The sequence below is a fragment of the Ictidomys tridecemlineatus genome, chromosome 12 (genome assembly GCF_052094955.1).
Source record: "Ictidomys tridecemlineatus isolate mIctTri1 chromosome 12, mIctTri1.hap1, whole genome shotgun sequence".
NCBI lineage: Eukaryota > Metazoa > Chordata > Mammalia > Rodentia > Sciuridae > Ictidomys > Ictidomys tridecemlineatus.
In genome coordinates this window covers 34,731,760-34,747,762 of record NC_135488.1, presented here as the reverse complement: position 1 = coordinate 34,747,762, position 16,003 = coordinate 34,731,760, and the positions used below count along the sequence as shown (strand labels likewise).

Sequence of the window (16,003 nt, the reverse complement as noted above, 5' to 3'; positions counted from 1 at the left end):
AACATGGACACAAAATTTCAGAAAAGATATTTTTGAAAAGAGACAACACTAACTGCTAACCATGGTCTCTTACAGCAAAGCACTATCATGTCTTTTGCTTTTGCTTTGAAATTTTCAAAAGGAAGCAACAAACAGTTTTTCAGTTCTATGTGAACACATTTCAAAAACAAGATGTTCAGTAGGGAAACTTTAAAAGTCTAAAGAAGAAAATTTAAATGACTGACAAACCTGCTAACCCAAGTGAACACTTATCAGTCAGTGTACAGTCTTCTAGTTTTTTTCCTTGCATATAAATGACTTTAAAAAAAAAATCATGATTACATGACAAATTTTTAACCAAAATTACTTATTGTGTAAGTAATTTTTCACAATTCTTTAATGGCTATAGAATATTACTTTGGAGGCCTGTGGTTGTGGCTCAGAGGGAGAGCACTCGCCTGGCATGCGTGAGGCACTGGGTTTGATCCCTAGCCCCACATAAAAAATAAAGATCTTGTGTCCACCTATAACTAAAAATAAATATTAAAAAAAAGAATATTATATTGGACAGCTATCCTGTAACCAGGCCCGATTGAACTTGTTCTAAGTTTTCACTATTATGCACCATACAATAGTGTCTTAAGCCCTTTAAAATACCCAGTCCTCAGATGTAGGCCTTAAGAGCTTTTCTTTCTTTCTCTGAGAAGCTTCGTGGTTTACCACCAGGTTTGTGAGCCCAGACCTCTAGGCGGCTCTATTAGTAGAAAAAGTGAGACTGGCAGCAGGGCCCTGGCTTCCAGCCGGGCAGCCAGGCCTCTTTGTGTCCAGCGTCACCCCACTCACCTGCAGCTCCCTGCCCATTCCCCACAGCCACCAGGACACGGACTGATCTCTTCCTTCCCTCTTTGGCTGTCATATTGAAAACATTTCTGACCTAAAAGACAAAATGCTTCATCAATAGGACAGCTGAAGAAAACTCTGAGGTAGAGGACGAGGACCTGCTGGCTCAGCCACACAAGGCTTGGTGCAGGACCCAGCACCTCCTCCAGTCTGTAGGCACAAAAGCAAACTTCCCAAACAAACCCTCCCTCTGAAGCATTTCGGGAACACAATGGAAATAAGACTTTCTCTTCCTATTTCATTGGGTTATTAGGAGAGTTAACTAAGATAATCTTTAAAGGAATTTACAACTACACAACTCAATGTACCCCATCTTAATAAATGTACACAGGAAAGAAAACACTATGGATTAAACTTTGAAATAGTTTAACACTGATTATAAGACAAATTCCAGTATCAAAGGTACTAAAATATCTTAGAAATGATGAAATGCAACGTAAGGAAAAAACTTCGCAGGACTGGACTGCTATGTTAAGGATCAGGCTTAAACAAGAATACAGAATTTGGAAACACCTATTCATTATAAACTTCAGGAAAATCTCCCATTTTTTCAGCCTATTTTAAAGGCCAGGAATTATGAAACTATTAACTAAACTGCTTAAATGACAGTTGTCCCCTTTCCTTCCTAGGAAGAAGTTTAAGGAAAAGGGAGGCTGAGGCCACACTTTTGAATGATCTTATAGGAAACAACCTACATATGAAAGACTCTTTCAGTGGGATTAACTTTCAAAAGCTATGAACTGGGGTGTGTGTAGGGGCACACGCCTGTAATCCATGTGACTCAGGAGACTGAAGCAGGAAGAAGGCAAAGTCAAGGCCAGCCTGGGCAACTTAGCGAGACCCTTCTCAAAATAAAGAGTTAAAAGGGCTGGGGATGTGGTTTGGTGGCAGAGTGTTTGCCTAGCAATGCCCAAAGCCCTGGGTTCAATCTCTAGAATTGGGGTGGGGGGAATAACACACAATGGGATACCAACATAAAACACTTGTAAACATATTTTAAAAATTCCATAATATAACTGATATTGAAGAAATAATATACATATTCAGAGAGGCTTTGTCACAAATTTGATATATAAATTATTCCACAATTTGGGGAGGTACTGGGAATTGAACTCAGGGCACTTGACCACTGAGCCACATCCCCATCCCTTTTTCGTATTTTATTTAGAGACAGGGTCTCACTGAGTTGCTTAGGGCCTTGCTTTTGCTGAGGCTGTGGAACTCACCATCCTCCCTCCTTAGCCTCCCAAACTACTGGGATTTCAGCTGTGCACCACCGAGCCCGGCTCTGTTCCACATTATTAAACACTGATTAAATGCACAGTGCCAGCTCCAAGGAACACTGGCCATCAGAGAACCACCCTGGAAGGGTGGTTCAAGCACACCTGATACAGGATCTGTGAGCAGCCCAGAGACCACTGCCCTAGTCAAACTGCACACTGGCCATAACCTGAGGCTTTCTGCCCCTGCCCCTGCTCCTCCCAACCTGTTCTCTGATTGTGTCCTAGATACAACTGGTGTACAGCTCCACAAGAGGCCACCACATAGCACACTCTAGCTCCAGGAAGAAGGAACTTAACATAATCTCCAAATTGTGCTCCTGAATTTGCCCCTCACAAACCTCAATTTCATAGTCCCCACAAACCAAGGCAGCAGTGGGGACCACCAACATGAAGGAACTGAACTTCAAATTGTGTTAATTCCTCCCTGAACTTGAGTCTGTGTCCGAGAGATCACTGTCACCACAGCTCTGCTCAGCTCCTCCTGCCCACCCGACCCCGGCAACCTCTCCAGAGGACCCTGGGAGTTGAGCTCGGCAGGCCTACCTCGAGTATCCTGGTATCAAAGTCCTCATAGGTCTCTACAAGGAGAGAAGAAAAAGCACACAGATAAGAGCATCCACGCTGCTCACGTGGGACAGCCTTTCCCAGGTGCCCTCAGACTTCTAATGGGAAGAACCTGAGCTCTCTGGTGCCGCTCTCCAGGCTGCGCCCCAGTTCCCATCATCCACAGGGACTGCCTGGCCTGACTTCACGAGCTCAGCCACGGCTCTCTGACCGCAGCCTCCCTCTCTCCAGCTCCCTGCTGCCGGCTCCCGAGGCACAGGTTCCTGGAGCGCCGACACCTCCAGAGCCTTCCTCGCTGCTTTCCCATCTGGTCTCCTGGGCTCTTCACAGCCTCTCTCACCAAAGTCCCTCAAAGACACCAAAGTCCCTCACTCCTCATAGATCTCGCCAACGTCCTCAATCCCTACACTTTTGTCTCTACCGCCCTCTCCAGGCCAGAACCCACGCAGCTGTCTGGTCACAAGTGGCCTGCTGCTGCTGCCGGGAGAGATCAGAGCCTGGCCTACGCTCACCACTCTCAACTGCGGGTCTGACCCGCTCGGGAACTCCCGGCTCCTCAGCTTTCAGTTCTCTTAATTCAGCCTCCGCTCACCACCACAGCTGTTTCCAACACTCCCAAATTCTCTTGCTTTTACTTATTACAGAAAATCTCAATTACAAAATAAAATAGGAGAGCAGAATAAAAGCTTCTGTACCCAGCAGTCGGCTTTGAAAGCGGTCAGCTCAAGAGTCAATCTTCTTTCCTGGACACTGCCAGGGTCCCACCCACTGGGTGATAGTGAAGCCAGTGCCAAGTGCCACCTTCTCATCAAGAAATATTCTGGTGGCCATGTTCACCAATGCCACTATCTGGCTTGATGACTCCTCACCAAAGCTACCAGATACCAGGTGACCTCCCCGCCTTTCCACCCCCATTGCACAGGCTCACCCAAACCTGCACCCTGCCCCTGCTGGTAACAGCAGCCTGTCTGTCTAAACTCTGGATCTGGTTACTGGGGACTTGGCTCGTGGGCAGGTCCTCTCCCTCCCAGACCTCCACCCTCCTGCACGCTCGCCCCATCCTCTCCAGCCCAACCGTTCCTCTACTTTGAGCCAAACTCCTGTTTGCTTCCTCTTCTCCCACTCACTGGCAAGAGCAAGATTTTCAGGTGAATCTGCCTCTGTGGGGAGGGGGAGGCTTTGTTTTCTAATTCAGCCTAAGTGTCGTCAGTTTTTGTTTCATGTTTGCTTTTACGAAGGCTTAGTGACAGCTCTCTGGGGTCCCTCAACTCTGCTGTTAAACAGCACTCCAAGCCTGAGGCCACGTGTTTGGGAAACGCTGTGCCCTACAGATCTATAATGCACACCACCATGTCTAAGGCACCTGCTAAGGCACTGGGACCCAGGGCTTTCCATCCTGTTGGAGGAACACTTCCTGGTTACAGGCCTCTAGTGTCCCACAAATGCAACCGGGATAACAATGTGGAAAGTTAGTCAAAGAGGTCAAATTCTTTTTTCAGAAAGGGTAATCTAAACAGACAAGTAAACAATAAAATTATTTTCAGAAACACTGTAGGACGATACGTCCTCTACCAAAGGCAAGCAAACCAGGCCTCCACTACCTCCATTGGGACCAGGGTCCGGGGGACCGACACTGAGGCCACCCCATGTGTTCCCGCTCCAGCCTCGCTCCCGCTTCACTTTCATCCTCCGCTTCCAGTCCCACTCTTCCCTCTGCTGGAGCATGTCAGCCGCCACCTGCTCCTGCTCCTCCTTGCTCCTCTGGGCAATGGTCTGCACGGCTCCATTTCTCATGAGAGGGGCATTCAGACCCGGCCACAAGAAGCCGGAGCGTCCTGAAGGGTAAAGATTATAGGTAAGTGACAACTTCTAAAAGGTGCTCACTCTTCATGTTGCTAAGATGCCAGGGAACGCGTGCACAGACACCAGCACAGTATTGTGGAGTTGGAGCTGATGCGATCACTTGGCAGGTGACCTGGCACTGTCACAGTTTTATGCACATCTACCCTACAGGCATGTGACCGCATTTTCACTTTTACCAAGAGAAACACTCGTGAGGCCTGTGAGCGCTAAGATGTCTGCTGAAACACGACCTGTAATGCAGGTCGGCAACAGAGTCGGCAACAGAGGAACGGCTGAACGCACAGCCAGCAGGCGCCATATCCTGCACAAAATCAAAAGCCGTTGCTCTCGGGCTGGGGATGTGGCTCTCAAGCAGTAGTGCGCTTGCCTGGCATGCGCGCGGCGCGGGGTTTAATCTTCAGCACCACATACAAATAAAGATGTTGTGTCCACCAAAAACTAAAAAATAAAATATTAATTTCTCTCTCTCTCTCTCTCTCTCTTAAAAAAAAAAACAAAAAAACAAAAAAACAAAAAAAAAAACGTTGCTCTCCAGGTTCTGATGTGGAATGATTTCTAAGACATGTTATTATTATTACTTTTGGTTCTGGAAATTGAACCCAGTGGCGTTCTACCACTGAGCCACATCCCCAACCCTTTTTATTTATTTTGAGACAGGGTCTCACTAAATTCTTGAGGCGGGCCTTGAAACTTGTCATCCTCCTGCCTCAGCTTCTCCAGTCGCTGGGGTTAAGGGGTTTGCCACCATGTCCAGCCCTGAGACCTCTTATTGGGTTAAAAAAAAAAAAAAAAAAAGCAGATTATACAATTGCATGTACCATATAGTATAATTATCTTTTTCTTTTCTTTTCTTTTTAAAGACGATATCTATTTCTTTAAGGAATTGATACAAAAGCGCGCACCAGCACACACAAAAACAACTGAAGGAAATACCAATATGAGACCAGTGGCCCCTCAGGGGAGACAATGGGAATGTGGACGGCAGGAAGGACATCAGGGGCTTTTAGTTTTCTCTACACTCTGCGTTTTTACTGAGAAGGTATGCATACGATTTTTATAATTTGAAAACATAAATTATAGCCAGACACAGTGGTGCATGTGAGCAGTCCCAGCTAGGTGGGAGGCTGAGACAGGAGGGAGGTTTTAACCTGCAAGTTCAAGACCAGCCTGGCAAGACCAGATGGCAAGACCTGTCTCAAAAATAATAATAATAATTATTATTATTATTATTATTAACATTATTAAAAATAAATAACAAATGCTTAAAAACTAAAACAAGATACAAGTAGTAAAAGCACCCAAGCAGATGTGCAATCTTAGAAGTGCAGCACAAGGTGCTTCCTTTATTTCTGAAAGGTTGTTAGTATCAAAAGCGATGAGTCTGCACAACAGTAAAAATAAGCCAATTCAAGTTCACCTATCCTATTTTTGCTTTCAAAAGCACAAGTATAAACAATCACATCAGCACGTGAAGGACCAAGGCCAAGTGCGGCCCACCAGCTGATTTGTAAATAAAGTTTTACCGGAACACAGCTGGGCCTGTCCAACCATGTGCTGTGCAGGGCAGTTTCTGTGTGACAGCAGCCCAGTTGAGTAGCGGCAACAGGCCCTGTGACTACAGATCTGCTCTTGGTCACTGTCTTCTCTGGGCAGGGGAAGCCTGCCAGCTCTCTGCGAGCTCCACCTGCCTGCACTGGGCTGTGTGCAGCACAGGACCTATCACAGCTGTGCCCCATGGAGTACGTGACACTCTGGGGCAGCTGGTAAGCCCCCTGGTTGGACTCTAAACCATGGATTCTTATGCACTTAATGAGAATGTTTCCAGTTTGCCAAATATCCATAAAATCGGGGGAAAACACTTTAAAAGCACATAGACTCTTTTTAGAACAAAGTTTGCCGTTGGGCCCCCCCAGGCCTCCCTCAGACCCAGCTTGCTTGCTATTTCTCCCCTTCCCAAGATCATCAGTTTCCCACCCCAAGTTCAGGACCAAATCTGAAAACTGTCAAAACAACCAAACACGTTTACCTTCACCAATGACCTGACCCCTGTTCAGATCCTTCCTTCTCTTTTTTTTGCTTCTTTTGCCTCTTCCTTTTCTTGCCCCAGCACCAGTCTCTGCTAAAGCACCTTTCCAGAGCTCATCTGCTGTCACTGTAAGGAAACGGGGTTTTGAAAAACTCTGTAGTTGTAAAGCAAAGATCTACACTCTCCTAAGAATAAGAAAGGCCACAAAGCCCAGCTTCATCCATGTCACTGAGGTAATGAAAATAAAATAAAATCATACAGTGAACATAAAACATGATTACATTTGGAAAACACAAGAGGAGACAATTCCACTTTGTTTCCACAAAAGATGGCTAACATTAAATCCCAGTAAGTCCCTGACCAGTAAGTAGACTTGCTTCCCTGATGTCTGCCAATCACAACTCAGGTCTCAGTAGTGACGTCTCTTGAACTTCTCCAAATGATATGTCCTAGCAAAGGCCCAGCTAAAAACAGTAAGGGCCTTCTTGGTGTGACTCTAAATCAGCAGGGTATCTGGGGCACAATTCAATACTTCTAGGCCTTGGGTGCCCCAAATGAGGGGCTCAGATAAACTAGTGCTCTCCAAATACAGCTGTAGCACATGAGATAATTCTAGTTGCATTTTTAGTTGAATAATCACTAAAATGTTAATTCGTTTATGACAGAAGAAAAATTAAGATAGGAAAGCACCCCTACTTTCCTGTTGCAGGAAGTGGAAGTGTGTGCCAGTCTACCTACATTTAGTGAAGAAGCTGTAGGGTCTGTACTGCTGGCCTGACCGGCTGGTGGGAGGAGAGATACAGCACTGTGTCTGTAGCGCATGACTCAAGCTGGTGAAGTGTCGGCTGTCTCTGGTTCCCTGCAGTGACAAAGGGCCTACAGAGAGATGAAACAAAACCAAGTTAGATGCTCCCTGGCTGTGGAGCTGCCAGCACCAAATAACTGTGACTTGATGAAAATAAGTCTCTAAAAATTCTAATCTTTTAAGAATCATATTTTGAGGACAATTGTTATTTAAAAAATAAAACCAAACTTTTAGGAATGAAAGCCACCTAAATGCCCTTCCTAGAGAGGTCATGGTTCATTTCCACAGTGGATGTCCCAGTCTCAAGAAAGCTCTGTACAGCCAGGGTTTCTGCCCTGCATTATCCAGCCCAAGCTCCTGGGCTGCTCTGGGCAAATGGCGCCCTCTGCTGTATGCAGCTGGGCAGTGGACAGATGAGGAAAGACCTTCAAGTGAAACTCTTCAGAAGAACAAGACTCAATGTGTAGAGGGTACCCTGCCCTTTATGTTCAAAACACAGGGAAGCAGGGAAGGCATGCTGTAGACAGCTCCAGAAGATCAGGCAAGAGACTGAGGAGCGGCTGCCTCTGTGGAAGAAAACAGGGGCACTTAAGGTTGGATGTGAAAGACCCGCATTTTTGTATTTTGAGGGATTTTTTTTTTTTTTAACCACATGCATCTATTACTTGAGAAAAGGTTTTAGAACAGCCATGTCTGAGAGGAAGCCATCTGACCAGTCCCAGGGATGGCGGTTTCACGTGAGGAAGAAGGCAGAGGTGACAGGAACAGGTGGTGATGAAGGAGTGGGACAGTGCTGGCAAGATCAGTGCATGCACAGATTCTTGAGCTCTGTGCTTCACTAGAGAAGTGACAGGATTCAAACAGCCCTGGAGGGAAAGTGGCCTTTAGGGTATTGGCTTGATAAACACAAAACAAAAACCTGACAACAGCTGTTTTCAAGTCTGAGTGAAGCCATGCAGAGGACAGTAACTGCAGATTCATCAGCAGCATCAACCATGACTCACAGGACCAGAGAAAGAAAGCGGGTAAGGACAGGGAGAGTGACATCTAAGGGTGGTAGGAAGCCATCGAAATAGTTCCACTGAATACAGAGACCCAAACACAAAGGGATAATCTTTGATTACTGGACAGCACTTAATACGACCATTTTGTTTCAAATGTAGGCCTATGAGATACATTTGCCAATGCCACAAGGAACTGGATGACTGGATGAGATTTCAACACTAATTTCGATTCCAGATGATTTGCTCACCTGTGGGGAGGGAGATCGCACCTAGCACACAGATGTCCTCTAGACCTGTAGCCCACCTGATGAACTACCAAATAAAATGTAGCCAGAAAACATTGGGTCTTCATTTTTTTTGAAGTTGTTGATGGATCTTTATTTATTTATATGTGGTGCTGAGGATCAAACCTAGTGCCTCACATGCTAGGCAAGCACTCTGCTACTGAGCTACAACCCCAGCCCTGGGTCTTCATTGTTTAACAAACCAGAACTTTATCATTACAAATCTCATTCTGCTATACACAGCCTTTCTTGTAAACACCTTCATCTTCAACACATATCTAATATTAAAACATTTCATCTTGCTCTGTTCAGCATTATAATCTTTAATGTAGTTCAAGAAGTGTAAAAATTATTAACAGATTTTTTGGAAAGACTGAAATATCACTCATAGCTAATAATGTACCCAGCCTAAAAGAAACCAACTGTCAAAAATAAAAAGAAATCAACTTTAGAATTTAGAAATAGCCACTTGTTTTTTGTTTGTTTGTTTTAATGGGAGGCAGGGAAGAACTGGGGATTGAACCCAGGGCTTTGTACACATTAGAAATAGTCACTTTTTCTGGGTGCATGGCACATGGCTGTAATCCCAGTGACTCAGGAGACTGAGGCAAAGGATTGCAAGTTCGAAGCCAGCCTTAGCAACTTAGCAAGAACCTGTTTCAAAATAAAACATAGGTCTGGGATATACCTCAGTTGGTAGAGTGCTTGCCTTGCATGCACAAGGCCCTGGATTCAATCCCCAGCACCATCAAAAAAATAAACAAAGAAAAAATATATCAAAAGGGCTGGTTATGTAGCTTAGTGATAGGGTGCCCCTCAGTTCAATCCTCAGTACCACCAAAACAACAGTCAATTTTCATGCACACTTGTATAAATGGTTTTGCTTACATTGTGTCACGATTTTTTTTTTAATATTTTATTTACATTTTAGTTTTCGGCAGACACAACATCTTTGTTTGTATGTGGTGCTGAGGATTGAACCCGGGCCGCACCCATGCCAGGGGAGTGTGCTACTGCTTGAGCCACATCCCCAGCCCCGTGTTATGATTTTTTAAAGAAGAAAGTTCAGTAGTTCAGGCTGAGTCACGTTCTGAAGCTCACTTACAGATCACAATCCACCTCACTTATCAACTCTGTTCTGATCCTTTGAGTTCTTATTAAGTTTAGGTCATGAGACCCCAGACTCAGGAAGCAACAACCCTGCAGCCTAAAGTGGGATAGGCCACAACCCCTCAGGTGGGGACGGAGAGGCCCCCAGGGTTCTACCTCAGCACACATCACGTTCTACACCAAGAACTCCTTCCTTCTCACTTGGGTCTCTTCTAGGAAAACTGGTTGGTGAGAGATTTTAGAAAATTTATTACTATGTTTCTGACTAATTTGTTGCAGCATTTAGAAAAATAGAGTGATAAGGAAAGCAATCAACTTCTTAAAAGTCAGGCAATTATGAATTTCAGGAAAAAATGTAACAGTAGAATACTACCTAGCTCCACTCTGAATGTGCACATAATTTAATAACAAAAACAATGCCCAGAGATTCAGTCCAAACTCGGCTTCTACCTATACTGGAAGAAAGTAAGGGTAAGGATAGACTGTTACATCTCCAATTAGCATAACAATGTTGTTTAAAGAAGACTGAGTGTATTTAGAAATATAACCAGAGGAAGGTGAAAGAATTAGTGTTCCTAGATGATGGGAAGGAGCAGAAAAGGACTAGGAATGAAAGCTCTGAGCCTTTTACGACCTTTTGGAAACTCAATTTTTTTTTTTTTTTTTTTTTTTTTTTTACTTCCGGTGTGGAGCTGGGGATTCAATTTCGGGCCTTGGGCACCCTAGGCAAGGCTCAACCTCTGAGCCGCACCCCCAGCCTGAAAGTTAATATTTTAATGAATAGCACAGCAACCTGCAGTGAGGACAGCTATCCCTATCAGGCCCTACACCGGCTCAGGTCAGGGCAGTGCCTGGCACATGTTAAGGGGTAAATAAACTGTTTATAAATCAGTGAGTGAATCAACCAAGCAACAAATCAAACTGGTTGATTCACAGTGGGTGTGACAGGTCGTAGGAAATCTGCCATTAGGGAGAAAGCCCTGTCAGCTGGACTTCTCCCAGGATCTCCAAGGCATCTCACAGGTGGGTCTACAAGAGGAAAAGGCAGGAGACCCACAGGGAAGCCCAGCACTCAGGAGTCCCAGAAGCTCAAGGTGAAAGGGCCAGGCTTCCTTGCACAGCAAGGTTGGCCTGGACTTCCCAGAAGGCAGCTGAACAGAGGCCCTGCACTATGTCAAGGAAGTCTGTGTCCACAGGAGGGGGCATCACAACAGCCAGAGAGCTCTGGGACCAGCCCTGCTTCACTGGCTGTGTGATTTCTTTCATTCTTTTTTGGGGGAAGGTACTGGGCATTGAATTCAGGGGTATTTAACCACTGAGCCCCATCCCTAGTCCTTTTTATTTTAAGACAGAGCTGGCCTTGAACTTGCAACCTCCTGCCTCAGCCTCCGAAGTCACTGGGATTACAAGTGTGCACTACTGTGCCTGGCCTGGCTGCATGATCTTGAACAAGTCACTTGGCTTCTCAGAGATTCACCTTATCATCTCTAAAATGCGAATAAGCTCATGAAAGCCAGTGTGAGGGCTGAACAAGGTGGTATGTTTCAAGCCTAGTGCACAATACCTACTCAAAAATGGCAACCATTATTTTTTAAAGCCTTGAACTACAACAATTGCACTCATAAAAAATTTGAAAAATACTCAAGACGGTACAATACCATCATCAAGGACATGCCTTGTCCATTCACATTTTCAAATCTACAGAAACTCTTATTAAATCTTATGAGAACAGATACTTCCCAAATGAATCTCACCATTGCTGAGAGTGGTCTTCAGCGCCAAAACAGAAGCTGTTGGAAAGGTGTTCAGGGAAAGCTGCCAGCACCAGAAATGACCTGTCAATTAAAAATAAGTAAATAAATATTTTTTGGTTCCAGTGCTGGGGTTGAACCCAGGGCCCGGAGCCTGCAGGCACGTGCTTCACCACTGAGCCACATCCCCTCTTCGTTTTTTGAGAAAGGGTCTCCCTAAGTTGCCCAGACTGGTTTCCAACTTGCAATTCTCCTGTCTCAGGCTCCCAAGTTGCTGGGATTACAGATGAAGGCCTCTGCACTCAGCAAAAAGTGGAGTTGTTTTATGGTGTGGGCAATAGAACCCAGAGCCTCACATATGCTGGGCAAGTGCTTTACCACTTAGCTATGTCCACAGGCCTCCAACAAGAATAAATAAATTTTAAAGATACATTCCTACATGAAGAGGGACATTTAAAATAATAAGGTGAGCCACCTACTGTGGCACAAACCCGCAACCACAGATACCAAGGAGGCTAAGGCAGGGGAAGTGCAAATTCAGGTCTCGAGATATAAAGGGTTGAGGATGTGGCTCTGTAAAGCACAATAGGGTGCAATGCCCAGTACCCCAAAAATAAATAAAACAGTAACATTCACAGAATAATACCATCCACAGAATTAAAGAACTAAGAGAAGTGGATGAGTGATTTCCAGGCTTAGTGACCACTGGCCAGGTAGCTGCCATCATGCTGCACCTTCTCTTCACCCTCCCATCAACCAGGCTTCATGCTTGGCAGTCACCTTAAAAATCCCTCTGCCGTGGGCCACACCTCTGCTGCGGTCCTGTTGCCACTTCTTTGTTCAGGCCTTAGCATCACTCAGACACAGGTTCAAGGTTTTTTAATGGGTCTCCCACCTCTCCCCTTGTATTTACCACCTTTCTACAGTAAGAGGCTTCATCAATTAACAGCCCTGACATGTCCTTCCCTGGCTTCCTGCTGCCAAGTTACAAATTCTGGGCACAGCCTGCAGGACTGCCACATGGCCCCAGGCTTCCACACCAGCCTCCTGCTGCCCCTGCCCCACCCTCCCCATAGCCATCCAAACACACAGTTAGTTTTGAATTCGCTCTCATACACTTTTGTATATGAGATCCTGGATCCACCAGATCCTGGATGCTCAGCAGCTCTTGTGAAACCTCCACCCTCTGGAGCCCCCACAGCACCAGGCTGACTGTACCTCCCTGTGCAACCCTTCATACAGTGTGGTTCTCCAGAACACACTTAGACAGCATTTGTGGGCAACTGGTTTTTGGCAGAGGGACCATGACCATTCAATAGGGGAAAAGGAATGTGTTCAATAAATGGTGTTGGAATAACAGGGTGTCAACCCATAGAAGAATGAAGTTGGGGGGCTGGGGAGATAGCTCAGTGGTAAAGTGCCTGCCTAGCACACATGAGGTCCTGAGTTCAATCCCCATCACCACATAAAAAAAAAAAATAAACAACAATAAAAAAGATATTTAAAAAAATACAACTTAATTATTTGGGGCTGGGGATGTGGCTCAGGCATTAGCGCGCTCGCCTGGCATGCGAGCGGCCCGGGTTCGATCCTCAGCACCACATACCAACAAAGATGTTGTGTCTGCCGAGAACTAAAAAATAAATATGAAAAATTCTCTCTCTCTCTCTCTCTCTCTCTCTCTCTCTTTAAAAAAAAAAAAAAAAGAAGAATGAAGTTGGAGCCCTACCTCACACCTTATGTACAACTTAATTCAAAATGGACTAAAGACCTGAAGGTAAGAGCTACAACTATAAAACTCCTAGAAGAAAAACAGAGGTAAATTATCATGACCTCGGGTCTAGCAATGTTTCTTAAACATAACTCCAAAAGTACAAGTGATAAAAAGAAAAAAAAAAGAAAAAAACCCATAAACCAGACTTCGCCAAAATTTAAAACCTGTGTTTCGGGGATGGGGATAAAGCTCAGCTCAGCGGTAGAAGAACCAGCATGCCTGGGTTCAGTCTCTAGCACTACAAAAACAAATAAACAAAAACCTTGTATGCCTCAAAAAAACACGATCAAGCCAGGCTTCGTGGTGCATGCCTATATTCCCAGCAGCTCTAGGGGCTGAGGCAGGAGGATTGTTGAGTTCAAAGCCAGCCTTAGAAAACCCCTAAGCAACTCAGTGAGACCCTGTCTCTAAAAATATATATATAAACAAGGGTTGAAAATGTGTCTCAGTGATTAGGCACCCCTGGGTTCAACCCTCAGTACAAAAAAAAAAAAACCAAAAAACAAAAAACCCACAAACTATTAAGAAAGTTAAAAAACAACATATGGAATAAAATTCTGCAAATCATACATCTGATTAGACATCTTTAGAACTCCTTACAATTCAATAATAAAATGAAAACCCAATTTTAAAAGAGCCAAAACACTTGAACAGACATTTCTCAAAAAAACATGTAAAAATGGCTAATAAGCACATGAAAATACATTCATTATCCATCAGGGAAATGCAAATCAAAATTTCAAATTAATACCATTTCATACTCACTAGGATGGCTATAATCAAAAGAACAGATAATAAGAAATGTTGCTAAAGAAAAATCAAAACCCTCACTGTACCCTCAGGTACTTTGAAAACATTCTGGCCATCCCTCAAGTGTGGAATTACCATTTTATCCAGCAACTCCATTCCCAGGCACATACTCAAGAGAAAAGAAAATAGACACACAATGTAAAAACATGGCATGCTGATGTTTACAGCAACATTAGGCATAATAGCCAAAAGATGGAAAACAACCCAAGTGTCCCTCAACTGATGAGCAGATAAAGTGTGGTGATGGACACGTTACAATTCAGCCCTAAGAAATTCAGGATGATACATGTTACAATGTGGATGAATCTTGATGACCTTGCACTGAATAAGCCAGCCATGTATGTGGTTCTACTTACATGAAATGTCTAGAACAGGAGAGCTAAGAAGAGTGGAAAATAGATCAGTGGTGGCTACAGCTAAAAAGCTTCCTTCTTGGAGTGATAAAAATGTTCTAATTAGATTATAATGATAAATGCACAGGTTTGTGCAAATATTGTGCACTTCAAATAGATGAACTGTATGGTATGTGAATTATAGTTCAAGAAAGCTGAAAAAAAAAAACAAAAAACAATAGTTATACACAAGAAGACAAAAAAGGGGGGGACGGGGAAACACACTTTGGTGTCAGGAATTTTGGGTGCAAAAACCTATGTCCCTTGCTCAATCTATGTGGCTCCCTCCACCACCTGTATAAAGAGTATAATAACAGAATCTACTCCATAAAGGGACTGGGAAGGCAGTGAGGGAAAACGCATGAACAGAGGAAGACAGGGGCTGGCACACAGTTCAGACTCATGAAGGAAGACAGCCTTGAAATACTAGGAGATGGGGAAAGAAAAATAAAAGGGAAGAGACAATCATAAAGACAAAAGAAAAGAATATTAAGGTCAGATTTTCTGCCAAGATTGCTGGTGAAATTTTTTGCTACAAAATGAGTTACCAAAAAAAAAAAAAAAAGGACTTTGAGGGTTTTAGGGGGCTTTGAGTTCCACAATTGGAAATGCTGAACTGTGGACTTAACAACAAAATAGGGCAGAGAAGGCAGGCGGCGGCCACGCAGCGGCCCTGGAGCCAACCTTAGGCAACACAGCAGCAGGGCGCCTTCCTAGGGTGCACACAACCCACCAGGGCCCCGGGGGACAGGAAAGGCGACACTGCGGGCTGACGTCCGAGTCATCCGTCTCTGCACGGAGGCCACCGGCCAGCTGGAATTCAGCTGACGGAGGCCAGTGCTCTCCGACTCCACCTGGACAACCACCATCACCTTCAGAGCCCCGCGGGCGCCTCTCAGCCCCGAACCCGGTGGGCATCACCATGTGACCCGGGGGGTCGCGCCTGCCCGCCTGGAAAGCAAGCCTCGCCAGTTCCCTCCTCTTCACCAAAACGAACCGTGAAGAACCGACTACACTTCACGTCACTTTACAGCCAAGTGCCCCGACGCCAGAGAGGCAGGGAACGCGCGCAAGGTCACCCAGCGGTCCCGGGCTGGATGGGAGAGCCGCGGGACGCTGCTCACTTCCCTCCGCCCGGACTCCCTCAAGCCCTGGCGACCCCCGGCTCCCGCGCCCCCTCCCCGCGCTCACCGGTCGACACACCGCACACCGCAGGAAAGCGGCCCTCAGCGCGCACCGCCGCCGCCATGCTGAAGCGCGAGCCCCGCCTCCTCCCTCCGGGGCAGCCGGTCCTTCGCCTGCCACGAGGCTCCTCGTCAAACGGCGGGCCCCAGCCCTGGGCTGGAGGTGCGAGACCCGAGGACCACGCCGTAGCCCATATCGCGTTGGAAGGATTATCCGGATGGGCCACAGGGTAGGTTGGATCAGGCGTAGCCGCGGACAGCTCCGCGGGGTCCT

At 45.5% G+C, this 16,003-nt stretch overlaps 1 protein-coding gene across 1 annotated transcript in view; it reads right to left on the bottom strand.

The window, feature by feature from the left end:
* The window catches only part of LOC144369218 (small ribosomal subunit protein uS5m-like), a 23,770-nt gene extending 7,767 nt beyond the window's left edge, over positions 1 to 16,003 (bottom strand). Inside the window, exons 1-7 of the mRNA XM_078028411.1 lie at positions 15,737 to 16,003; positions 11,573 to 11,653; positions 7,354 to 7,491; positions 6,616 to 6,741; positions 4,328 to 4,561; positions 2,706 to 2,740; positions 823 to 913 (exon numbers count right to left, since the gene is read on the bottom strand). Of these exons, the coding sequence (XP_077884537.1) occupies positions 823 to 913; positions 2,706 to 2,740; positions 4,328 to 4,561; positions 6,616 to 6,741; positions 7,354 to 7,491; positions 11,573 to 11,653; positions 15,737 to 15,794 (763 nt within the window). The 5' untranslated portion in view covers positions 15,795 to 16,003. The remainder of the gene's footprint in view (positions 1 to 822; positions 914 to 2,705; positions 2,741 to 4,327; positions 4,562 to 6,615; positions 6,742 to 7,353; positions 7,492 to 11,572; positions 11,654 to 15,736) is intronic.